We start from the raw sequence: 26,399 nt of genomic DNA on the forward strand, positions 1-26,399 counted from the left end.
ATTATCACTGAAGATGCACAACTAAATCATTTAAGCCGCAGGCTGTGGCTCGTCTTAATAGGGTCACCAAAGGTAGCAGAATGATTTGGCCCGGTGGTTTGGGGTTAAGCTACAATTGCCGTTGAAACGTTTTCGGATTTTGCGTCTGGAACGCATCAGCTCAGAGCCTCTCGGAGACACACACGCACACACCAGTGGTATTCCCCTAACAACATCCCAGTCCCAGGCTGCTGTCAGCAACAAGCTCCGCTTCTGTCATATCGGCTGAGGAAGCAGGGTTGTGAATAATGGATAGTCAAAGTCTGCAGCTGCCACTTCTTTCCGGAATGAGGACAAACATGTTTTTTTCGGGTATCCATGTCCTGCACGAACATAAGGATGAATTAAATTTCATCGTTCAAAACATCACAGTTCAGATGTTCTGTGAACATTTGGTGTTAATCACAGAGCAGTTAGCAACGTTTCCTCAGTCCTCCAAGGATGTGAGTTTGAATCCCTGTTTGCATGATTACCCCATGTTGGGGCGGGTTTCCTCTGGGATCTCCGGCTTCCTCCCGCCACCCAAAGGCATGTTAACAAGTTTAGATTGAGCGTAGGTGTGTGTATGTGTGCACCCTGCCATAGGGGAGTCTTCTTTATCCAGGGATGTACTCTGATATGGGTCTGTGCATACCAGACGTGTTTAGGAATAAACTTGCTACAAGTAGAGGCTTTACTAAAACTTGACTAAAAAAGTTGATGCATCACTGAATAATTGATATAACACGGTGCAGCATGAGCACAACTTTTGCTCATTGAACAGACAAAAATATTCAACTCCATCCTTCAGATCCAACTTTTGATGTTTTTATTGAATGACACTTAATTTTCGCCTCCAAATCATTTTCTATTCCATGTACAATGAGGATTCATGTGCAATAAAGTTTTTGATTGCAGATTGATTGTTTGTTTACCTATTTCATTTCTTACATTTAAATGTTAGATTTTAATTATATTAGCCAACTTGCTTGCTGTATATGAACTGTATAAAATGGTTTAATATATTTTTTTCATTCTCAAGTTGTATTACCTTTGTGTGATTTGTTTCTGTCCATGCTTAACGCATTAGATCCATGTCAATGTTCCATGTGGAACGTTTCATGTTTTATTGAGCTGATGCACATTTTAGAATAAATGAGAGTGTTGTGTACCAGATGAAGACACCAGACGAAGAGCTGTAGCTGGTGAGACTGGTGTACGAGATTTCTTTATTCTAAAATGGTTAATTGTGAATGGACTCAAAAATTCATTGATCAGCCATGATCCTCTTGAAATTATACCTGTCAAATACAACCAACGAGAACAAAAGCACAAAAGCATTAAAAAACAACTCATCCTTATTTCCATTTTTGAATTATGTCAAGCCTGACAAATCCATTTTAATGAAATAGTTTGAAAGAAGTCAGGACCCAAATCAAGTAGGACATCTCAGAAAATAATTATAAATCATACAATGTAAATAAACATAATAAATCATTAAATATATACTGGTCCTAGCCATGTGCCATTGATATCTTATATGAAAATTAGCACAAGATTGATATTTTTTCCTTATACTTTTCCTGTATACTAAATTGGATTGGAATGAATACAGTTTATTTCATATTGTGCAGTTAAACAAAGCTATTTTTGTTTGCTACTAGTTTCATTCTATTTTCTTTCATATTTGTAGCCTTAAACAGATTCAACTCCTAAACTCACTTGGGGCAGTGGTGGCCTAGAGGTTAAGGAAGCGACCTTGTAATCAGAAGGTTGTCGGTTCGAATCCTGATCCGCCAAGGTGCCACTGAGCAAAGCACCATCCCCACACGCTGCTCCCCGGGAGCCTGTCATGGCTGCACACTGCTCAAGGGTGATGGTTAAAAGCAGAGGACACATTCCGTGCAGTGTATCACAATGACAATCACTTCACTTTCACAAGGTGAATGTTCATTTAAAATCAATCGAGATCTTAAATCAAACTGAATCCAAATGTTTTTGACTTCTTATTTACTATTGCTGTGCTCCTATTGCCCTCATGCAGGAGTTGATTATACTATTTTGTATCAAATATTGAGATGTCATTCTCTCATCCAAAGTATATCTGCCTTAATGTTTATAAAAGCACATATTTTCTTTAAGAAGGAATTTCCCCTGTCTGTTCAGCTCTTTGAGTCTTCCACTCTTTGATGTAGCTTAGAGACGTATGGATTTTAATAAGAACATTCCCCGCATTCCACCCTCCACAAGACGTATCACATTAGATTTGTTCAGGAATGTCAAATTTAATAGTCTGCCAATCAGAATTCCTTACTACAAGGAACAAGAGGCTGATCATATATCTGTATTTGGTTTCAGACTAGACATGGTTGTGAGATGTCAGATGGCTTCACTGCGAACAGATATTACAGGAAACAGGAATATGCACTTAGTATTGCCAGGTTGGCTGGTTATGAATATTATATTTTGGGAAAAATAGCATGTTGAGAATAGGAATTGAGGAGCTCAAAATTTTGTATGTGAAGTCATTGCAGTGGTGTCTGTTTTGGACTATTTTTGGACATTTTGGATAGGAAACAACCAGCTCTAGCAACTCTGCATGCAGTACTTTGTGCATGTGATGTGTTGATGGGAGTTTTAAATAATCCAAAATAATGGTGCATGAGCTCCTCCCATTAGACAGTAAATGGCAGTTACAGTTTTAAATTTATATGCAGTTCTGTGCACTAATACAGTGAAAAAACTGTGAAAACAAAACCACTGTTTATGTAAGCTACAAGCAATTTAGTTAAAAACCCTGTCGGTCATAGATCCAATGTTGATTTTCCTAAACTGTTTATTGCAGAATTTCCTTATTTTTTAACAATGACATTATTTGTACAGAGAGAGATCTGTATTATATTGTTCTCTGAGCAGGAATGTAATAATGTTTTCCATCTCTGGATTTGTGCTTGAAGAAGATCATTCATTTGTTTTACACTTTCCCTTTTTGATGTCACAGTTACTGTCGGTAAGATGAATAAACCTTCACTACTGCCGAAAACATTTGTGTGTGGGTCTGAATGTCTGTGATTTATGATGGGCAGAAATTAAGTCATCTGAGGGAGGCCATTTTAACCACATCAGAAAAGGCACCCTGACACCCGGCTCTTGAACGAAGAGTAATAAAGCTCACAGGAATGCACTTAGGTCATGTGCAGATGATTTCAAACACTGGGCTCTGCCGAGCCAGGGTATTAACTGTCCTGGCCATCTCAAGAGGCTTTATGAGTCACTCTGGTCTCCTCCGGCCCTCCAGCCTCGTGGAGAGACAGAGAGTCGGCTGGTTAATAATGAGATGGTGACACAGCGTCTTCCTGGTGAGTGAGTGGGTGAAATGCAATTTGCAGGTTTGTCATAGAGCCATCACAGGCCATTTAAACAGCTGCAAGATTCCTTTATGTGAGACATGAAGGAATCATAAAGGAAATCAATATAATAAATACTGTATAATATCAACTTTCATATGTATTTTCATCAGTCTTGCAAAAATCATATCACTCTATTCGCAAACAATGCAATTTCCAAAGGTTCAATGAATCATTTTAAAAGGGACCCATAGTTTTACGTATCTGAGGAACGCAGAAATTTCTGGAGAATAGGCTGACCACCCATTAATAAGAGAAGTGAAATAATATATAGCATAATGGTATCAGGGTTCATGCCGCAGATGTCTGCCCACTGGCAGCACAGATTATTTAATTCACTGGAAGGGAATAGATGTAGTAATTAAGAGGCACAAGCAATGTTAATCAGATTCCTTTTAAGATGATTGTGAAAATGTGCTGCACTCGTGTTCTTTGTGAATTTAAAGGTCTTTAAATTAATTTTGAGCTGTTGCCCTCAGTTGGGAGTTCTGTGCCGATTCCTTTTCACCCACGTCTCTAGAGTTAATGTCAAGTGTAATATCAATCAGGCATTCATATAGTTACCATATTAGATATGTTTATGGTGCACCAACATGACTGCATTGATTCAGAATTTGTTGTGGTCTAATGGGGGCAGTGGTGGGTAAAGAAAAGGACCCGTAATTGGAAGGTTGCCGGCTTGAATCCCGAAATGCACCATGTGCTGTGCTGCAGTGGTTCACAATGACTTTCTCTGACTGTTTTCTTTTTTTGTCATAAGGACTTTAAAAGAATGCATTTGGTCATAAAGTGCATTTGAATAAGATAGCTTTTTATTAGACACACATGAAAAATACTGTTCTGTGGGAGTGATGATTAGGGAGTCTAATTGGCATCACAGCCGCCCCCCTTCCTCCACATGCTGGATGTCAGTGGGGAGAGCCTCATTTCCAAGGCTTCACATGGCTACAGCCTACCCACCAAACAAAAACCGACGAGGCAAGTGAGCAGACAAATTAAAAGAGCTGTGCCGACGCATTTGAAAGAGCATGCAGTCATGCAACGGATCTCGGGAGCTTCACCTCCTCCCAAACAAACCAAACTCATTTTCAAATTAACTGGCACAGACTTGCTGCTGGAAATAAGCCGCCTGCCGGCTTTCAGCGTGTCATTTAGCTTTCCTCGTCCAATGGGGGACAAATAGAGAGGTAAAAAAAAATGGAACAATCAGGAGAGGCAATGCTTCTAAGAGTCCTGGTACACTACCTAATTGCTCATGTATTAGTAATTGCAGACGCAGAGTACACTTTCCATTTGGGTGAAAATTATGACTCCAGGTATAACTGAGTCATCACTGGATAAGCCTGTTATATGAAGCAATTAATTTAAGTTTCAGTATGATAATGAGCCAAGGCTCAGGAGAACCTGTGTATTTTTCCGCAGTGTACTTCCACTGACTCACTCTTGAAAAGCTTGAACGTATATCTCTTTCTCCCTCTATTTTCAGCCTTGTCTGCAAGCCATTCCGAGACATTTTCGAGACAATTTGTATTAGGATGACAGTGAGGCAGGTGCTTTCACACAAGCAGTTCAACCTTTTAAACATTCACAAGTACCTGCTCTGTGCGATCAGGAATCGAATGGAACGGGCCGAAGCAAACCAAAGCTGAAGTCAGGAGACATCAGATCCAGAAGTGCTGATCGCCATCTTATGCATTTTCGCATCCTCATGTTTTCCTGATATTCTGTGGGATCCAGAAGCATCAGGAAGCTTTTAATTACTTCCATCAATCATTAGCCCCGTGCCCTTATGTACCTCTGTTCTAAAATTGTGTTTATTTTAGCATTTTGTCATTTGCTTATGCAGGTGAGTGACACATCATGCTGGCACTGAGAGCTCCTGGGAGCCTCTACAGATTTGCGAGCCAATGGCTGTCGTCAAGGAAACATCTCATTATTCTGGACCCTATGAGTTTCAGGAAAGCCTGCGATAATGCGGTTGACTGACAGACCACCTTGATTGTTTAAGGATATTTCCTTTCCGCGCCGGGGGAAAAAAATAAAATTAGGTTGTAGCGCCTTATTGCTGGAATTGTGGCAGACCAGCATGTTTGGCTGTGCAGGATTATTGACCACACAGAACATTCAGGATAAATGCCCTGTAGCAGCTGGATGATTAAAACTGCTCATTCCCCTTATAGTTTCATGCTCCAAACATGTTTGAAGAAATCAATTGATTTATCTGAATACTTAGGCACTGAAAATGTTGTTACCTGCAGTTCTGCCGGGTTTATGACAACAGTGTGAATATAAAAACGTATTCAGCAGTACAATTGGATGTGCTGTCGTGAAAATGACCCATGTGCACATGAATCAACCAATTGCCAGGCGTGGTAGTAGCCTAGTGGGTAACACACTCGCCTATGAATCAGAAGACCCAGGTTCAAATCCCACTTACTACCATTGTGTCTCTGAGCAAGAAACCTAACCCTGAGTGTCTCCAGGGGGGGACTGTCCCTGTAACTACTGATTGTGAGTCGCTCTGGATAAGGGCGTCTGGTAAATGCTGTAAATGTAAATTGCGTCTTTTCCCCTCTGATTTTCCATGAACAGGTAACTAAAGTCCATAAAAGTTTGGCTAGGAAACCAAATTTCCAGCTTTACCTCGGCATCGTTCGACGGACCTAAAAATAGCTCCATTGCTAATTAAGGCAGAGTGACTCCGCCCCTTGGCTACGCCGGCGTGTTGTCGGTTGCCGGGCAACTCATCCCCCTGCACGCAGCTGCGTCATTTCCGGCGAAGCGCTGGCTCGGAGCGGCGCTCCGCAGTTGAGTTGAGACGGAGCGCAGGGGGCTGTTGACCAGGGACGGAGACAGTGAGTCCTCCTTCCACGTCTTTCCGGGGACACTTCTGGAGGTGCCACGGGGGGGGGGGGGGGGACGGGGACGACGCGACGCGACGCGACTTGAAACGGGATCTTTCCGCCTCGTTCCTGAACAACGTGTCCAGGGACCGGACGAGAGGTTTCCCCTCCGCGAGTCTTTTTTTTTTTCTTTTTCTCCTTTAAAGCGGAGTAAAGAGCAACTCGGACGTTCCTTCCTGCTGCTGCCGATACCGGAGAAGCAGCCGGCGGCCACCTGAGCCTCTTATTCAGGAAAACAGACACCCCGACCGGCCACGCTTTGGGTTTCCAAAAGTGGACGACCTATTAACCACCGCAACACGATTTAAACGGGGTTGTAAGTATACTCTAATACCACTGCTACTACTAATAAATTCCGTCTAACAATGTCTTGTCCATGTATAAATCTAAAAACTTGTTTTTGACCGGCCAGCATGGCCCCCGGACGGCCCCGGTCCCCCGGCGACCCCGCCAGCGGCCCAGCATGAGCGCGGACCCGGAGCGCGTCTCCCTCACCTCCTCCGCCGCGTCGGCGGCGTCCAGCGCGCGCGCGCTCTCCGCCAACGTGCGCAAGCTGCACCACGCGCTCACGCTGCTGCTCAGCGACCCGGAGCGCGAGCAGTTCGTCCACTGCCTCAACGTGTACCACTCCAAGCGCAACGTGTACGACCTGGTGCAGACGCTGCGGCTCATCCTGAACGCGCCCAGCAAGCGCCAGCTGCTGCCCATGCTGCGCCTGGTCATCCCGCGCTCCGACCAGCTGCTGTTCGACCAGTACACGTCGGAGGGGCTGTACATCCGGCCGGGGGCGCTGGCGACGAACGGCGGCCCGGCGAGCCCCGGGTCCCGGCCGGCGCCCCGAGGATCTCCGGACACCGCCAGCACCAGCAGCGACGGGACGGCGACGCTCGTCCCGCTCCTCGGGAGCCGGTTCCTGCACGAGCCGCCCGGGGAAGTGCGACAGGTGACCCTGAAGCGCCACAAGAGCAACGAGGGCTTGGGCTTCAGCATCCGCGGGGGCTCGGAGCACGGCGTCGGGATCTACGTGTCGCTGGTGGAGCCGGGCTCCCTGGCGGAGAGGGAGGGGCTGAGGATCGGCGACCAGATCATGAAGGTGAACGACAAAGTCTTCGACAAAGTCACGCACGCCGAGGCCGTGAAGGTGAGCCACGCGTGTCCCTGGTTCTCTTTATTTAAGGTGACAGAAAATTGCAGTTTGATTTGTGTACTGACCTCAGATTCGCTGTGCCTGACCAGTGAGAGCTTAGAAATAAATGTAAGTATGGTGGTAGTGGGTAAGACACTCAAATGAACAACAACCCCACTAACTAGCATTGTGACCCTGAGAAAGACACCTAACCCTGAGCGTCTCCAGGGGGAACACTGTCCCAGTAACTACTGATTGTAAGATGCTCTGGGTAACTTTTTTGTCACTTGTTTTTTTTTACCATTTGCTCACAGGAGTGAATCGAATTGAGCGACATACAACTATTTGGTGAAACTGATGTGGTCAAATTGTGGAAAGGTTGCGTGATTGGTGTGCATAATAAACATTGGGTTGACTGAATTTGTGTTGATCACAAAATCAGGTATGGAACACAGCAGGATGTGCGATCTGAGAACATCTTGTAGCTGGAGTTTTCATTCAGAAGGAGTGGTTTGGACACATAACCAGTTATTAATGTCATTTCTGTATTGCTCTGTAAAGGCTTTGCTCTCCGGCTTCTTGTTATACCATGTATGGCCTCAACGCCTTCCATTATGTAAAGGCCCTGTCACTGACTAATTGATTAGCTTAATTATCTATAATGGATGGGAAATTAGGCTTTTCTTGTACAAAGAGTGAGTACACTGTGATAAAGAGGTTGCTGTCTGTGGTGCTGAACAGACTCCACAGCTACATTTTGTGCTGCATATGCACTGAAATCTTCCTCAAATTCACAATGCCATATAAAATGGTCAGTAAGTCATTATATCGTTGTGTTGTTTTTCTGTCTCGTGATTACCAAAATTGTGCAATTTTCTGCCAATTTCACTACCACAAAACATGTATGAGAGAAGATAAGCCTTCTCTACCAGCTGAAAGATATGGGGAGATGGAGGGGAATGTGACAACCTCTAACCTGTCTTAGACAAACAGCATATGGCGCAATATCGTTCGCATCACTGCCAACATGCACAATGTCACACAGGGATGGCCGTCACTGGCTGAACGTTTCAGACTTTTCACTCTGCCAAACATCCATGCAGCATGTTTGCCTGATCCAATTATTGATACACGATGACAGAAACGTTGGCAGTGGCAGGGGCTTTTAGTCTTAAGCAAACAAGTTTGTCTGCTTTGGGAGTTGAGGTGTGTCTGAAATGCCTGCTGGGTAATCCTGTTTATTGGCAGGGCAATACAAAGAGGCAGAGGGCAGAAGGGCAATCTGACCTTTTTGGCCTCTTGTGCTTGCAGTTCTTCCATGTGCACATACAGACACACACACACACACAATCAGTGATTCTGCATAAGAAGAAGAGTTTGGTATCAGGAATCAGGAGCTGCTCTCATTTGTAGCAGTAGGCTGTTTATAGCTGTAGAGCCTCCACTGCAAATTGGATTGATTGGCACTTTGATTCAGCCTGTAGATCAAGGTGTTACTGGTAGCAGCCGATCCTAAAAACCAAGGATTGTGTAGATGAAGAACTCCAGTGGGATAGGTGAGTGCTAGTCCGTAGAGGAAAGATAGGGATGTCTTCATCCTCTTTTCAGCATTATGGTACTGGGATTGTGCCACCCAAGTCATCCTGTGTCATGTGTAGGTCCTGGGCTTAGCGTCACCTTCACCTGTAGTTGGCAGCTAATGGTTCTTCCATTGCACTCTAGGAGCTACCAGCACGTCTGTCTTTAGCTGATACATTCAGCAGACTGATGATTGTTGGGTTTGTCGGTTTGTGCAGCGATTGACTTAGACACCCTGGGGTGGCTGGGAAATTGGCTTCCTTTCAGGTGGATTATCCCATAAGGATTTCGCCATCAGGCCAGATCTTTTTTTGATGAAATTGTGAGGAATTGGAGCTGGAGATGTGGAGTGGTCTTTGGCACTTGAGGGCTTTGATGATGTTGAGCATGATAGGTTGGCTCATCCCTTGTTCTCTCAGACAATAAATTACTTTCTCTGTCGCTCTCTCTGTTTCTCTCTCTCTGTCACACACACAAACACATAACCAAAGTGAGTTTTCTTTTCAGTCACCTAATTTTGTGTGTATGTGTTCGGTTTGATAAATTTGTGGACAAACACAATATGACCTCTGTGCCTTCAACAGCAACTTAACCGCAGAGCCATGACCGACAGAAATGTCCAACCATAATCTTCTGTAGCCATAGTCAAACATGCAGAGTGGCACAGAGTGTGGTACCACTGACCATAATTAGGTGCCTTTCTCCAGAGCTGACGACTAACTCACTACCGGAGACAGCGTTACATGTACTGAACTCAGCAGATCTGTGTAGGGGGGGGGGGCTTGTGTGTTTTCTTGCCCCCCTCGTGTTTTAATAATTAGGATCTAAATTATTCATAAAAAGCTTTAATTAACCACACCAAGGGCCACTTGAGGCAAACGCTTCTTGCCTTTGTTATTCGCATACTAAGCATGATTAATGCTGAAATGTTTACCAGTGCTTGGGGAGCAGGGAAGACGGAGAGGAAAATTAAGTCAAATCCTCCTTGCAATTAAAATTTTTGGCTGGAAAGGGATAGATAGGTACAACTAACCATTGTCTAGTACACCACATATATATCAATATCTTTCTTTCCAGCTTGCTTTCAGAAATGTTTTTATGGTTTTATGGTTTGCGTTCTGTGTTTGTTGCTTTTATTGCAAACATTACACAACATCAGTGATTAATATAAAGCAATTTAAACAGCAATGCGAAATATATTACAAGCAAATGAAAGCATGTACTGCACGGTAGGGTCATGGGATGAGGTGTGATAATGAATTCAGAGGAGCTGGTTTTTAGACAACCAATCAGTTAAATTTATATGGTTGAATAATTTAGTTCTCTAGTTCTGTAAAATGTAGTATTTGTGAGCATTTCTAAAGCTCTTTTATTCTTAGTCAATCTGCCACTGCCTCTACTGAACCAACAATGTCAACACATTATATTGCACCTCTATAGATGTCTATAATGCCTTAAGCAACCTCTTATGGGATAATTTGGAGAGCAGGTTTTAAAGTCTATATAACTTCATTAAGATATTCCTTTTAGGTGAAAGGCTGTTTTGGGGAAACTCAGCCCTGATCTGTATTCTGAGGAATGAAGCCTGTTTTCCCAGATGATGGGATGTGCCTGTCTTTCTCCCATAAGCAGCGTTTGATCTCCTCCATCCTACTCTGCAGAGTATGATGGATATGAAGCCTGTTCTCAATGCAGCCCTGACGGATGGCAGGGTGGAAGTCAGGGACAGGGCCCCTGTTTTAATTCCCTCTGAAGGACACTGTGCTGTGGGAGATTGAAATAACGGATTGGGTGAGCAATGAGAAGGAGGCGCTCCTCACATCTGAAACAGATGCAATCTTCTTTCAGTCTGGAGACATGTCTGATGAATGTAAAGACGACTTGATTGGGCTTGATAGAGAGAAAAGACACTGCATACGCACCTTTGGACAAACCACATCAGATGATGATATTTCTTCATTTATATGATTTGGGGCAAAAACAGCATGTTGAGTCAAATCTGACTTATTCATTCCCATATGTCCTCCAGCTCAGTACATTCTTATACGCATCCGCTGAACCTGGTCTCCCGGGGAGCTGCCCTGCTCAGGACTCCGATGAGTTTAAATGTTGGAATCATGGGACTGGTGTCTGGTGGGTAGGAAACATCAGGCAGAAGTCTACAGGATGTGAACTGGGTTCTCCTAGCAGACTGTCGGTCCCTCTGGGCTCGTTCACTCGCACACCATCTGGTGACAGGCTTCACACACTTCCCAGGGTGCACCGGGGTGCAAATGAGCTGCCCGGAGGGGCAGTTCGACTTGCAGAGTGTTTAGTGAGCAGATTTGTGTTGGTAAGGATGTGCTGGCACGTAAATGTGTTGGGGTTAGCATCCAGTTGAAATCCTCTGTCCCCAAAAGTGCCGAAAATGGCATTTCTTCATGCAGTACTGCCTAAAAACAAAAAGAGGGTGAGAGACAGAGGGACATAGCGCCTGAGCATGGACACGTTTTATAGGCTCTGAGGGGATAAATTAATTGCGAAACGTATTTTCTTACACATTTACACATGATTCCTCTTAAAAGGCAAACAAGCCAATTGTCTGTGTGTCTTGATGTTGTTTGCATGTCGTGCCGTCTTAACAATGCCCCCTGAGACAGTGCAAGGCGGAGTAAGTAACAGAGGAGAGGACAGGAGAGATGGTTAATGCTGCTGCCTTGAAACAAGGAGACACACAATTGACCTTGGGGTGTAGTGTTGTCTCCTTTTCTGGGATTCCTCTTTGTGCTTCGTGGTTTTCTTTCAAAATTATAATAATTTTTTTTTTGTAAACAAAGTTTAATATGCTACCCCCTAATTCTGGATCATTTACGCATGCTCTTGTCAATTTCACATATGCAAAAACTATCGAAGATGTGTTTCTCTCTTGTTTCATATATTTATCTATGTAAATCCTGATTAAATATTTGACCTTACACTAACAAAAAAGCACCATGCTTAGTGCATAGCACTAATTCAAAAAATGTGTGTAAAATGGACCTTGTGTGTGTCTATCTTTGGTGGAAGATTGCTGGTGGGGCTCAATGAGAAATTATTTTCAAAATGAAATTATGAATTGTTTACATGTTTAGATGTAGTCTAAAGTTCATGGTTTCAACCATCTTGTTAATGATGTCCAGTTGTGTACCAGTCTTGCTCAGTGATCAAAAGTGACCCAAACACACTAATTTATACAGCTAATGCTCAGTGTCAGCTCAATTTCGATAGTCGTGATTTCTGAGAACTATACAGATGAACGACCAACCTATAGCAATATCAGCTATGGCCTATTGACATTGTAAATTCCCCACTTGTGGGACTAATAAAGGATCATCTTATCTTGCCCAAGATATCAACACAGTCTTTGCTTCAGTTATAATTGGTATAACTTGTATAATTGTTATATAGAAAGATGAAGCCAGATCAAGTGTACTCTAAATGTATTCAGTTAGGGGATTTGTAATTTGTAATCTGCTCTCTCTCTCTCTCTCTCTCTCTCTCTCTCTCCATCTCTGGCTCGCACTTACCGATTTGATTAGAGTGCATACTAGCTGCATACATGCTCTGAATGGCAAACTATTCATTCGGGTCTATATCAAGAGCCACTGAGTCGGTGCCAGTCTCAGTGCAACAGTCTCTCTCTCCCACTCAGACACACACAATGCACACACTCTATACAGCCTGTCTCCGTTATGACTAAATACATAATAGCTTAGAAAATGAAACAGCATATACTGTCCTTTGGTATGCCGCTATATCTAATTTTACCTTACTTAAACGAAGTGTTGCCAGTATTTGATTGCCCTTGTCTGGCTTTAGGTAATGGATGGATATTTAATCACACCTCTGCATTGTGATTTTCTCTTCAGTAGTTCTACGAGATTCTTAAATGGCTAAAAGTTTGGCTTAGTGACCAATTCCCATTTTCAGCAGACATCAGACATCTCTGCCAGTGAGAGTAATTGTCCCAATTAGTGATTATACTGAATTGTAGCGAATTCTTTAAAGAGGGATTTAACCAACATTTTAGTTGATTCAGTGCAACGGTTAGGGTCACACATTTTAGTGTAATTAATAAATAAAGTTTAAAATGAAGTGATTGTCACATGTGATACACAGCAGCACAGCACACAGTGCACACAGTGAAATTTGTCCTCTGCATTTAACCCATCACCCTGAGTGAGCAGTGGGCAGCCATGACAGGCGCCCGGGGAGCAGTGTGCGGGGATGGTGCTTTTCTCAGTGGCACCTCAGTGGTACCGGGATTCGAACCAGCAACCTTCTGATTACGGGGCCACTTCCTTAACGGCTAGGCCACCACTGCCCCATGACCACACACTGTATTATGTATTTTTGAATGTTGAAGATGTCTGCCTTTTCTCACCTGTTCTGTAATGACAGCCAAAAATGTATCAGCTGCATGATGAAATTCTGTTTCTTGCACTAGTTGACACCTGTGCTCTGGGCGCCATTTTCCACTCGTATTTCATGAACAGAGGACTGCCCATTGTTGGCCCTTTCTATATTTCACCTGAGCTTAGTGGGATTGTTTTATGGGCACTTTTACTGCAAGGAACTGTATCACTAGCAGGAAACACACATAAACACATGTGCATGTGTACGCTGAGGCTGGTAATTGGGTCATAGTGAGAGTGTTCCCATTACCCTGGCATGGCAGTCAGAACGCCAATGTGAATGCCCTAAGGCAGCCTTTTGGCCATTAGAGCCTCTGTGTACCAATATGAGAACATTGAGCTCCTTTGGGTTGGAGGCCTTTAGTTGACCTTGGTGGACAGAGAGAGTGAAAGAAGCCAAAAAAAAAACAACTCTGAGGGGGAGAGAGGAAAAGATGATTAGATGGAAACATCTCAAATGAAGAGCTGCTTCTCTCTAGTGAAAGATGAAGTCTGATTTGCGTCTGATTAATGTCTCGATCACAAGGACACATTCACTGAGTGTGTGTGTGTGTGTGTGTGTGTGTGTGTGTGTGCCATCTCATTGTGTGTAGTGCCTTGCATGTTCATTTGTGGATTTGCACAGCTTATTTATGGCACTGGGTATTAACCAGTCACGACAAGTGAATGTTAACCTAAATTTGGTAGGCATTCCCCCACGATGCTGGTGATGCAACTAGTCTCTCCCAGCCACTTGGTTACCAAGCCTAATTATAAATGTTTAAAATTTGTAACATGTCTGGGAAACAGATACTGCAAATGGAAAGACTGACATCGGCAATAAAGTTTGATGTGATGTGCATGTGCATCTGATGTGCATGTGTGTGTTTTGTATTTGCCTGTGGTCTTTGCGTGGGTGTGTGTCAGTCTTGATGGTTGAATGTAGTCTTCCCTCTAAGCAAAGGTTTACCGCTCACTGTTGGCCTTATTAGATCCCAGGCCTAAAGGAGTAATAACTGATAAGCATGGAGAGTGTGGAAATAATACTTTAAAGGGGCTGATGAATGATGAAAGAGAGGAAGGTTGGATCACGCAGAGATTGTGAACCAGGAGGTACCGAACATTAGAAGATGTAAGGACAGCTATGAGAAATCTGAAGAATGGAAAGGCTGTTGTTCCAGATGTGGAAGCATGGAGGTGTTTAGGAGAGATGGCAGTGGAGTTTTTAACCGGATTGTTTAATGCAATTTTGGAGAAGGGAGTGGATGCCTGATGAGTGCAGGCGAAGTGTAGTGGTACCAATATTCAAGAATAAGGATGATGTACAGAGCTGCGTCAATGAGTAGCAGTATAGTTTCATGCTGGGAAAGAGCACTACAGATGCCATGTTTGCTCTCAGGATGTTGATGTAAAAGTACATAGAAGGTCTTCATGGACTTTTGAGAAAGCACATGCCATGGTTCCTAGAGAGGAGCTGTGGTTTTGTATGAGGAAGTCAGGAGTTGAGAAAGTATGTGAAAGTGGCGCAGGATGTATGAGGACATGTGTTCAAGGTCGAGGTGGGCCTACACCAAGGATCAACTCTGAGCCCTTTCTTGTTTGATATATTGATGGACAGCTTTACAGAGGGGATAAGACAAGAGTCCCCTTGGACTATAATGTTTGCTGATGACATTGTGTAGCGACAGTAAGGTGGAACTGGAAGAGAACCTGGAGAGGTGGATATGTGCTCTAGAGAGGAATGATGGTCAGTTGAAGATGGTGGCACTGGTAAAAAGACAGGAGGCAGAGCTGGAGGTGGAGTTAAAGATGGTGAGATTTATGTTGGGGTGACAAGGCTGGACAGGATTCTGACTGAGTGCATTAGTGGAACCGTTAGGCTTGGCTGTTTCATTGAGGTGCTATTGCGTTGAGAGAATGAGGATGGAGCTACTGGGCAGGAGGAAAAGAATTTGGCGAAGTAGGAGGTTTATCGCTGTGGTGAAAGAGGACATGCAGATGGTTGGTGTGGAAGAGGAAGATGGAGCCAAGAGAAGAAAAATAAGCTAAAAGAAGTTGCCGGACCAATGATTCCATGTTTACTTGACATAGTTATAAAACTGACTGTTAAATAAGGATACTAATCTTTTTTTTTTTTATGAACACTACTGCACAAAAGTTTAGGGTTATATGTACATAACAGCCATTTACGTAGTCATAGACGTTCACTGAATTTTGACCCATTAGATGTCTTTTTAATGCACCAAGTCAGTCCTAAAAAAATGGGGACATTGACCCCAACGGTAGTGTAGTTGAATATAAGAGATTTGTCACATCTTTGCTATCTCTCCAAACCTTTGATTGATAGTCATTGGATTGCAGACATCCCAGCTAGGATTCTGGGAATCTGTATTAGCGCCGCCTTCGTGGGAAGCGGGAAAATCATGTGCTGTTTGTGATTCACTTGAGTAATAAGAGCTCAAGAGGGCTGTACAGAGATGGAGATGATCATCTAGATTTTGAGTGGATGATTAAAATCTGTCTGTCCCCTGTATGTTTTTCAAGTGGACTCAATCTAATATCACAGAAAATATGTTAGGTGTACGCGTGACCATTATAGGGGCGTACAGTGGTATTAATGCGTCGCATATAAGCAGGAGGTCAGGGAAGGGCACGGCTTTTCATTTTAACCTCAGAGAACTTCTGGATGGGACTGGACACAGGCGATGGATCTGTATGTATTTGGCAGAATTAGACCTGGATAAGGATAATTGATTCTGTTTGAGGGAATAAATTATTCTGTTGTCTCTCGAGGAGAAATGAGTGTTGTGCTACATCGCTGTTCTGAGTGAACCATGATGAGCAGATGGTGGACAGAGAGGTCAAATACAGCATGCATATCGACTGATTAAATTTTCCTGTGGATTCTTTCCGGTTGCGTGTGAGAGAGAGAGAGAGAGAGAGAGCTTCTACACTCCATACACTCTACACTCCTCCAAACGACACTCTCACGCATGGCCTATCTTAAATACACACCTCCCTGAACATTTCTGTTTGTGGACTGCCGTCGTTTGTCCTTTTTCTGGCTGACAGCCTTGATAATCATGCAACTGTGATTTGACTGGCATGATAATTGTTCTGTCCATCGCCATCACCTCCAGAAAGAGAGGCAGTTTTCAGTCTGCTTTGTCAACCTCAGGCAGAAATCCTAATCTCACCAAAGCAGCAGTGAGGGACAGACGAGTTGCTTTCATTTTTTCAAATCTAATAAAGAAGTTGACATAAATAAGAAATATTCTCAAAACCATTCATTTTCTGATATAACATTCTAGGAAAAAAATTGAATTTGACACTTAAGCTAAAGACTTTTACTAGTGTCCAAGCAGCACAACTCAAATGATAAGGGCCTGTTATCTTTAATTCATAATTAGTCGTAATCACCTGTATCTGTGAATCATCACTTTTTTCTGAAAGCTTTGAACCCAGAAAAGACCAACTCAAAGCTGGCTCTAGAGATCGCCTGCAGTATTATTATATTGAAGTGGCAACTGAAACCTAGTACAGGCTGAAAGTAGCTATTGAAACCTGAAGGCCGCCACAGGTTGTAAGACATGCTTGGCAAGATGGCAGCGGGGGGAAATGTATTCAGGGGTGCTCTGTTTTGTACCAAATGGCACCCGCTGCTGTTTTCATAACGAGGCTTCCCGGCTGACATGGGTGTGGCAGTGCATTCATTGGGGGTTTTCTTCACAAACGAGGGGAGTTAACTTCCTGCTAAAGTGTCTGCTGTCAAATTGATTGAGAGCCTGCCACCTCAAACAATAACGAAATATGTGCACCGGGTGCTGAGGCATGTCTTGTGTCATGTACCGGATTGGCACAGGTAGGCTACCAGCTGGTTGAGTGACTGTCGCAGGTGTAATTAGCAGGTGTAATTTATATTTCACATAGTTTCGCTTCCTGCTCTATTCCTTTTATTATGAATACCATGCAAATTCTGGGTAAGGTCATTTGTGCTTGACCTGGGCTATCTACTCAACCTTGGTCTTGGCTATCTGTTACTGTCCATTCGACTGTTTCAGAAACAAGGGAGTTCAGTGATGGAGGGCTCAAGGTGACAATAGATAGGTTGAGATTAAGGTAAAGATGAAAACACTGGCAAAGTTGGAGTTGCAGAATTTGGAGTTTGGTTTGTTATGTAATTGTTGAGCTTGAGACATTGTAAAATACTAGATAGACTGCAATACAACCTGCAATGTGTTTATGTGTAAATCTTAATGTGTTTAAACTTGCAATTACTATTTATAATTACTCCTCTTGCCATAGTTACATGTGTACAGAATTGTTTTAAAACCCCGATGTGAAACCAATAAACCAATATGATTCATTTTTGCAGACTAGATATGGACTGTGAATCATCAGTTAGCTGAGTGTGATTTAAATAGCCTTTGGTTTACAGGAAGTCTATATGTACTCACAATATCTCACAAAAGTGAGTACACCACTTAATATTTTTGTTAAATATATTATACTGAACACTAAGCATATGACATGGTCATGGTACAGCTTGTATAACAGTGTAAATGTGCTGTCTCCTCAAAATAACTAAACGCACAGCCAATAATGTCTACACCACTGGCAACAAAAGTGAGTACAAAATGTGCCCAATTAGCCATTTTCCCTCCCCAGTGTCATTGTCATGTACCTCATTAGTGTTAGAAGGTATCAGGTGTGAATGGGGAGCAGGTGTGTTAAACTCTGTGTCACCGTAGTTTAAATTGCACATCATGGATATGATTGTTGGTGTACATAAATATGCTGGTGGCGCATGGGCTGCGGATCCCATAATGCAGTGTGCATTTTGCTGACAAACTGAGTGGCCTATACACGGTGTTTTGGTGACATTGAAGCATAGACATTGCTTCACAACCCATTTGGCATCGATGTACAGATTCAGCTGTGGCAACTGTGGCAAGGCAACTGAAGCTCTGCATTATGGGACCTGTAGTTTGTGTAATGTCGGCGCTTCGTGTCACCGGGTCATAATCATGGCTCTGTATGCGGCATGTGGCCCGCAGGTCAAGAGTTTGACACCCGTGATCTAGGCTATAAGACGTTTGCCAACACCCTGCAGCATGGTGGCCAGGTTGAAAGGGTGGAAGAGTCAGAATGTCAGTGCTCCGACCACACGCCCCACACGGCTTCAAACTCTGTATGTATGTCGTCCCAGAAGGAAGCCTTTTCTAAAGAAAGTGTGTCTTGCCTACTGTCAAGCATGTCACGTTTTGGGGCTGCATGAGTGCTGGTGAGCTTCAGTTCATTGAGGGAACCATTCATGAATGAATGCAAAGAATGATCCCCTCCCGTCAGAAACTGGGTCACAGACCCCAAACACACCTTGAGGGTGAAGGTGCTGGACTGGCCAAGCATGTCTCCAGACCCTGAGCATCTGTGAGTCATCCTCAAACGGAGGATGGAAAACTGTATAAATAAACGGTAAAAAGTAAAATGATGGAAACTGTATTACAGTATAAAACAAAGTGTTTTTTAATCATTTTTTAATGTCTCTATTACCAACTTCAAGTTCTGAATGTTCACTTGCTGTCCAATATATCCAGACTGAGTAATGTGTTACATAGTGTAGGATCAATTGTGTTTGAAAATGTCCCTGTGCAGTCCTGTTGTGCTGAATGCAACTTAAAAGAAAAGTTGATATGCTGATGGACAGACGTAATCTCACCACATCTCAAACCCCCTCTCTCCCCCTCCTTTGTTTCTCTTTAGATCTTTTCAGAAAGAAATCTGTCATTCTACCAATTCCGCCTCCCATTTTCTGTTGGTGTCACCTGTATCATTGTCCCCCATTACTGTTACTGTGCCCTGATGTGCTGTCCTGAGATGGTCTATTCTCCTGTTCTGCTCTCACTCTCATGTTCATGCATCCCTTTTCTGCAGCTTTCAATGCCTGAAGTTGAAGGATAATATTATGTACTTTTCTTTAAAGTGTAGAATGTGCTTAATTGAAATAAAATATTTAGTGTGAAGTATTTTTGGCCTGCAAATTTTTTTCTCACTTACAGTATAAAACTGTAATAAAATATCACAGATATTTTTTTGACTCAGATCTGTCTTGTTTAGGGAACGAGATTTGAAGTCATTTACGGGATACTGATGTGATAGAGCTGGAGAGAGAGTTGCAGACACAAACAGCTTACAACATAAGTAAACAAGATTCTGTTGAAATACAAGATCCATGTTGTGACCTTTATTTGCTCATCCATCTCCCAACAAGATGTCTATGTACTTTGGTGAAGAAAAATACAGATCCATATAATATTCTCATTCCTGATGCATTTGTTCTGATGGGTGAATTTCCATGCAGTTCAGTCCCAGCAGGCAAGGGAATGAAAGAGTACTTGTTTCTCTTTCTGCACTTCCTCTTCTCTTGTTCTTTTCATGATGCACAGTGCTGTAATCATCTCACTGTACACGAAGCATCATCCTGTTAGGTCATCAATGAACACACACGTTCATTGAATAGCATAGCATGCTGTGCATCCTCGCTATTCCGCCATTGTTGAGCATTGTTCCCTGCTCCACATGGCTGTTGGCGAATTTGGCGGACAGGAAAGCAGACAGTGATATTTTTTATTCTTCATCTGATTAGAATGATTGTGCACCTTTCCCATTCCTTTCTGTTTCCATCTGCTATCAGTAGCAGCGCTGTGGCCCTTGTCTCCCCGGCAGGGCTGACGTCGCAGCCCGGTTTTCTGTTAAGAGCCTGGAGGGCCCTCTTGGCGCGGCGTAGCGCAGCGTGCCATTGTCAGCAGGGGAGCGGCGATACGCAGCACCGCCTGCGAGCTCATAGCCGCGAGGTGCCTGATGAGCTTGTGGGGCATGTAGCTGGATTCCAGTGGTCGTTTGCGGGGAGGGGGGGTCAGCTGCTCAGTGAGGCAAGTCAGTTTACACCGCAGAAGAAGTGAAAAAGGGAACGCCGATCGCCGTTAGCAACCACAGCTGTCTCGGCAACCGCACGCAACGGAACCCAACAGGGGGAACACAGACAGCTGTGAGACAGGAAGTCTAGCTGGCCTTTCTCACCACAGACACGCACAGGCACTCGCCTGCAAAACAGAATGCAGAGATCTAGCGCGCAGTCCAGTAAATTATCCCCAGGTGAAGAGGAAGATCCGTCTCCCATCAACCTGCTGCCACCCTCCCTGCCACTCAACACCTCCTCCTCTTCTCCCTCTCGCTCCACCCCGCTCTCTTTCTCTTCTCACAAACGTCCATGGTCTGCTGTAAATACCGGCTGGTCTGGAGAAACCAGTGTGTCCTGATCAATTTTTTATTAGGCGAAGACGCGTGCTTCTTCGCCTAAGTCACAGCGCCCAGCAGCCTACCCAGCATAGTTAATTGTAATAAAATTAATTACAAAAAATGTTGCTACCGGTAAACACACGCTGCCATGATCATAAAGCACAACTAAACTCAATAGGTCGTGGTTTAATGTGGTTGTCCTACCCCAGCAGGAACAGATACTTAGCTGTGGGTTGGTACAATATAACATTTTGGATCTGCCGTTACACTTTAAAATAAATAGTAAAAACACTTGGACATACATAAAAAAAAAATTAATATCAATTACATTCCATGTCCATGTGTTAATTAATTCATATTAACATATTTATAAATCGCCGGAGATACTGATTAAATGTGGTATTTAAGCAAGAATGGAGTGTGACCTCAAGGTGTTGGTACTATTTAAAAGTTTTGTGGAGTTCTGTTTAAGTATTGAGCAAGAGTTTGACAGTATACACATTATGCAGGCATCACTGTGAAGGGATTATGTTTTATTTTCTCCTGATGATACCAGTTTGTCTGTCTAGTTCATTAAAATCATGCTGCTAATTCATTTTTTCAGTATTTTACTTCAAATTAGCTCCAGGGCTTAGTTTATTTAACAAATGGTCTTCCGTCCAATTAGTTTAGCCTTTGTCATTAAAATGACAATGTGTCTTGGCACCCAGGAATATTACAGTGCATCCTGCTATTGCACACATCCCAGCGCATAATAAAAAACGTCTTGCGAACATATTAACTTTTCTCCCAATAAAGTGGAGATTTTTTTAAAATTGGCACGATTCCAGAAGGCATATTTTCTGTCTTTTCTCTCTTACTTTCTCCACCTCCCTACACCCCCTTCCCATTCCAGCCTCTCTTGGCCTTCTCCAAAGCCACATGCTACGTACGGAGGGAATGATGGATGTGGCAGGGGATGCAGAAGGGAGGGGCCAGAAGGGAGAGATCAGTACTGTCAGCTGAATAAAATCAGATCCATCAGAATAAGGGCTGAATGAAATAGAGCTTTGTCCAGAGGGTGACACGGTGCTGACGAGTTAAGGATGTTGGATGGGAGGAGTGATGAAGATGGGGGGGGGTGCACAAGGAGGCGGAGGATCGGGTGTTTTGATTTGGCAGAACGTGAATAACAGATGACAGTTCTGAGAGCTGCTTAATGTATAAAACATTCTTGTTGGGTCCCGTCCCTTGTGGCTGCCACAGTTTTTGGACATGGTTACTTTCTGGTGGTAGTGCTATATGTACATGTTCTTGGTTATTTACACCAGTGTTTATGTTAATTCTGTTCGTTTTTACATGAACTGCACAGAGCAATTGCTTACACTGCGTGCAAAATAATTTCTGGCCGATGCACATGATGCTGCCCCCATCCACGATGCTGCCCTGGGCAATGGCCCATGTCGCCCATGTCAAAAACGTGCACTGCTTACATTATCGGATGTTTAGGGGTCCTCTTTGTCTCCTGTGCTTGTTTTGTGATTTGGTTTTAACCTCTTCCTCCATTACTTCTGGCAGCCTGTGTGTTGCATATCAAATAAAGTCCTGGCTTGATTAGCTGGATAGGTTATAGTCTAAATGGAAATCTAGAAGCTCTTAGTTTCAGTGACACTGATTAAAGGTGTATGAAATATGCCGTCTGCTCTCCCGGAGACTTTAAACAGACGCTTCCCTTTGATGTGATTTAAAAGCTTGTGTCTGTAAGAGGCAGTATGTTGTGAGGAAACATTGGCTCTTTTGTGCAACACATTGTCAGACACATTATGTAGATGTGTGTGTGTGTGTGTGTGGTTTTAAGTGGAACTCAGTAAAGCCATGTGTGTTTGGGGAGGGCTTAGTTACACACAAACACCCACCACTGAAGAGCTAGCAGGTGCTCCTCAGTATTGTGTTCCAAAGAAAGTTGCTTGTACAAAACAGAGACTGCCAGCAGGGGACAAGAGACAAAATTTTTTATTTTTTTTAAAGGCCCATGTAGAAATGTAGAAACATTTTCAAAAGTTAAATTCTCTCTAACATCATTATGTAACTGTAGGCCCTAGAGTGTAGAGTATATTGTCATTTCATGTCATTGTCAAATTTCCTTGGACACAAATCTCTGATGCCCCTTGAACAAAAAAAACACCCCTACATTTTTCAGTTGATGTCTGGAGATCGTGTCTCATTGGTCAGAGTGATTCTGGCAGCACAAGTGGGTTGTACTTAAGATTAGGTGGTTTCAAAGCTGTGGTTGTTTGTTGTGCACATAAATTCTCCAGATCTCAATCCGATCTGCAGGATGTGTTGGACAAACAAGTCTGATAAGTCTCATCCACACATCCACCTCCACTAACCACTGCTCACCACTGGCAGGCCTTGATGGAATGCTAGCTAGATTTTTTTTTTGTTAATTAAAAAGGATTAGCTTTGCTTCAACCCCTAGGTCTTATCAATCCCCCCCCCTTCTAATCTTTCCCCAGTTTGTGTGGTACACAAGAAGAGAGACGGTCTCCTATTTATGTGGTGTAGGTAATGGCTTTGACATTTTTCCTCTGAAAAAGGGCTGCTCAGAATGAGCCAGACGGGCATTAACAGGTCATGTGACATCTTTATGTGGAGAATAACAATGGTGCCCCTCAGTTAATCAGATTAACAGGCTTCAGAGTCTTCCTCATTATTATTGATGTCTGTCCAGTCCTGTCTATCTTCTGAATGTGAATTTGTCACTTTTACCTTCCTTCCTCTCATTTTTCTCCCTATGCTATGAGTTGTTAATCTTTAGCGCCAAAGATTCCCAAAGCATGCCCAATCTGAGCATTTTAGCATTCTTATGTTTGTTTGATGTCCTGAGGAATATCTGATCCAGTCTGGCTCTGTGGTGCTTAAGATCACCGCAGATTTCTGACTGTTTCCTAATGACAGTTTAATTAATAGGATGCGTTTTTTGAGTCCTGCTTACTATTTGCCACATCCCTCACCACGATGTATGTTCTGAATAGCAATCGAATGTGATGCCCTGGATCTGCTTGGTGAAATTCTGCATAAGCAAATTCAGCGTGACTGTGCTGTGTACAATTTGGGGATTGGTGTTTATTGGTGCGTGAGGATGGCTCTTTATATGTGGATGTTTTGACCCGACTGGACTGAGAAATGAAAGGGCAAGGGCAACCTCTAACCAATGATGATTATGACGGTGATGGTGATGATGAGAAAGCACTTCTCCTGTGTCATGTGAATGCTCCCATCCTCTCAGTCCACTATTTTTCGCCTCGTCCTATAAATAGCATCCTCTTCTCTCCGTGTCCTTTCCTCTTATATGCTGAGCACTTTAGTTGCTAATCCACATTACTGCATGAGGAGAAAATTTGTCCTGATGAAAGTGAAAGAAAAGCAGCTGATGAAAGTGAAAGAAAAGCAGCTGATGAAAGTGAAAGAAAAGTGATTGTGAAACACAGCAAGCAGAGCACATAATGCAACAAAATGTGTCCTCTGCATTTAACAGAGTGTGGGTGGCACCTTGGCAGGTCAGGATTTGAACCGGCAACCTTTGAATTAGGTTGCTGATTACAAGTCCACTTCCTTACCTGCTAGCCACCTATACATACATTTTACATTTACATTACATTTACATTACATTTTTACATACACATACATAAACAAACACACACATCCAATACACCATAGTCTTTATATATATATATATCTCTACTCTCTACATATATAATTAGAATTATTCTATTTTTTATTTATCTAAGTTTACACATTCACATGTAAACATGTATAATCTGTATTTATATTTATGGTATAGTTTTTATTCTTTTAATCCTTTGATGCTCTTGTTATCATGCCAAGTGTGGGAAACAGAAAAGCTCAGCATAAAATGGTACAATGCAGGACAGGGGGCAAAATCAACTTATAGTGGTTGTAATCTTATCTTATCGGTGTTTAATCATGTGTATCATGTGTTTAATCACCCCATGACTATGATTCTATGGCTTAACAGCAAATCAATCAGTTTTAAAGTGTTAACTTATGTCGCTGTAAATTACATCCTTCTTTCCCCACAACCCACAACCCCCCACCCCCCAAGACAGGAACACATTGTTGTACGTCATTTATTGCTGATCAAGCCAGCAGGAAGGGTTGATAAATGACCCCAGGCTGACCTCCGCAGTTAAATATCCACTTTGTCTTCAAGGGTAGGTTATGTGGTGACAAAAAAAGTAAAACAAGGAAATAGAGACTATAAAGTCATTAGGACAGAATTAAAGTCAACCCCAACATGTCCTAACTTCTCTGGACATTTGGAATGGGTCTCTGTAGCTCCACTGTTCACCTCTGTCCATAAAACCACAACACAGGGCCAGTCTTAAATGCATGTGTTGTATATAGTAACTGAGGTCTTCTGGACTACTGGAATGCTGCCCAGATTGTTGGAACCTTCTTTTGTATATGTGCTGATTAACACTTAATTGACTTGGAAGCCCAGATCAGCCCTTCTTGTCCATATGATGGCATATTGTGTGCTTTTGTGAAGGGAAAATGTTTGTCAAGAAATTAATGCCTGTCCATGTAAACAAATTTTTTTTTTTTTCCAGGGGCCTCATTCATCTGCTTTTACTTGTTTAGTTCAACTTTGGGGAAATTAACCGTGGTCTTTGAAAAAGGATATTGAGTTTCAGAATTTGTCTGAGATGTTTAATGATGTGTCCCGATGCACCTCAGCTTTTGATGCTTTGCTCTGTTCTCTTTAATTACCCTTATCTGACTGAAACTTTTCTTAAACCCCTGTGCAAACGCTGCTTTTGAACAAACTATGAATAAGTAATGTTTGTTTTTATTGGACCTTTTGATTTATTAAAATCATTAAATTATTAAATAAATAAGCATTAATTTGGATCATGATGGTTGCATTATTTGATCTCCTGGCTGTATGTGTGGAGTGTTAAGGTAATAAAATGCCCTCTCAAATTTATTCCTTTTTGTGCTGAACTCTTGAGGCTGAGTTCTTGACCCTCATATCCTGGTCACAATTTCATTTTCTTTTTAGCAAAAAAAATGATATAACAATATTAAAAGTATAAAGTGCACTTGACGAAAATGTTCTGGAGTGTTGTAATAACTTAAATACTAATTTGATGTGGATGAGTTTTGTTCTTTTGCCTATTTCGGCAGGGGCCTACGTTCCTTGGCACTGGATACATCTACAAACGATCTCTCCCTCTCTCTCTCTCTCTCTCTCTCACACTTTCTCCTTTACTCATGTTGAAGCTGCAATGAGTGTCAGCTGCCTCGTGGCCTCTGATTTCACTGGCAGCCACTGAACCCCCTCTACAATCATCGCTGCTTCTTCTCTTTCACAACCTCCAATCACCCTTCCTTCTTGTACCTTCCGGCCTCTTCAGGCCTTCTGGTTCCGGCTGATTGAAGGTTGTTTTATGTTCACAGGGAGGCTCGGTGGGGGAAATGTACCAGTCATGAGGGTTCAGTGAGCGGTTGGATAACTAATGTGTCCAACTTCTCATGGAAAGTAGTCAATGTTTTTTCCTCCATTAATATATTTTTCATTTGTGTAAAAATGCTATCTTCACCCTGTCAAAATGAATGCTTTTAGATCATGTAAGAGGCTGATGTTTGT

General features: G+C 42.8%; 1 protein-coding gene across 3 annotated transcripts in view; it reads left to right on the plus strand.

The window, feature by feature from the left end:
* The first annotated feature begins 6,225 nt into the window (after positions 1 to 6,225).
* whrna (whirlin a) overlaps positions 6,226 to 26,399 on the plus strand; it is a 72,895-nt gene continuing 52,721 nt past the window's right edge. For 2 of the 3 annotated variants that reach the window (XM_028972938.1, XM_028972939.1), the window contains exons 1-2: positions 6,227 to 6,644; positions 6,741 to 7,469. In XM_028972938.1, the coding sequence (XP_028828771.1) occupies positions 6,792 to 7,469 (678 nt within the window). In that variant the 5' untranslated portion in view covers positions 6,227 to 6,644; positions 6,741 to 6,791. Of the gene's footprint in view, positions 6,645 to 6,740; positions 7,470 to 26,399 lie in introns of all 3 variants that reach the window. The other variant, XM_028972940.1, reaches the window with a different exon arrangement.

This window comes from Denticeps clupeoides, chromosome 3, assembly GCF_900700375.1.
Source record: "Denticeps clupeoides chromosome 3, fDenClu1.1, whole genome shotgun sequence".
NCBI classification, from domain to species: domain Eukaryota; kingdom Metazoa; phylum Chordata; class Actinopteri; order Clupeiformes; family Denticipitidae; genus Denticeps; species Denticeps clupeoides.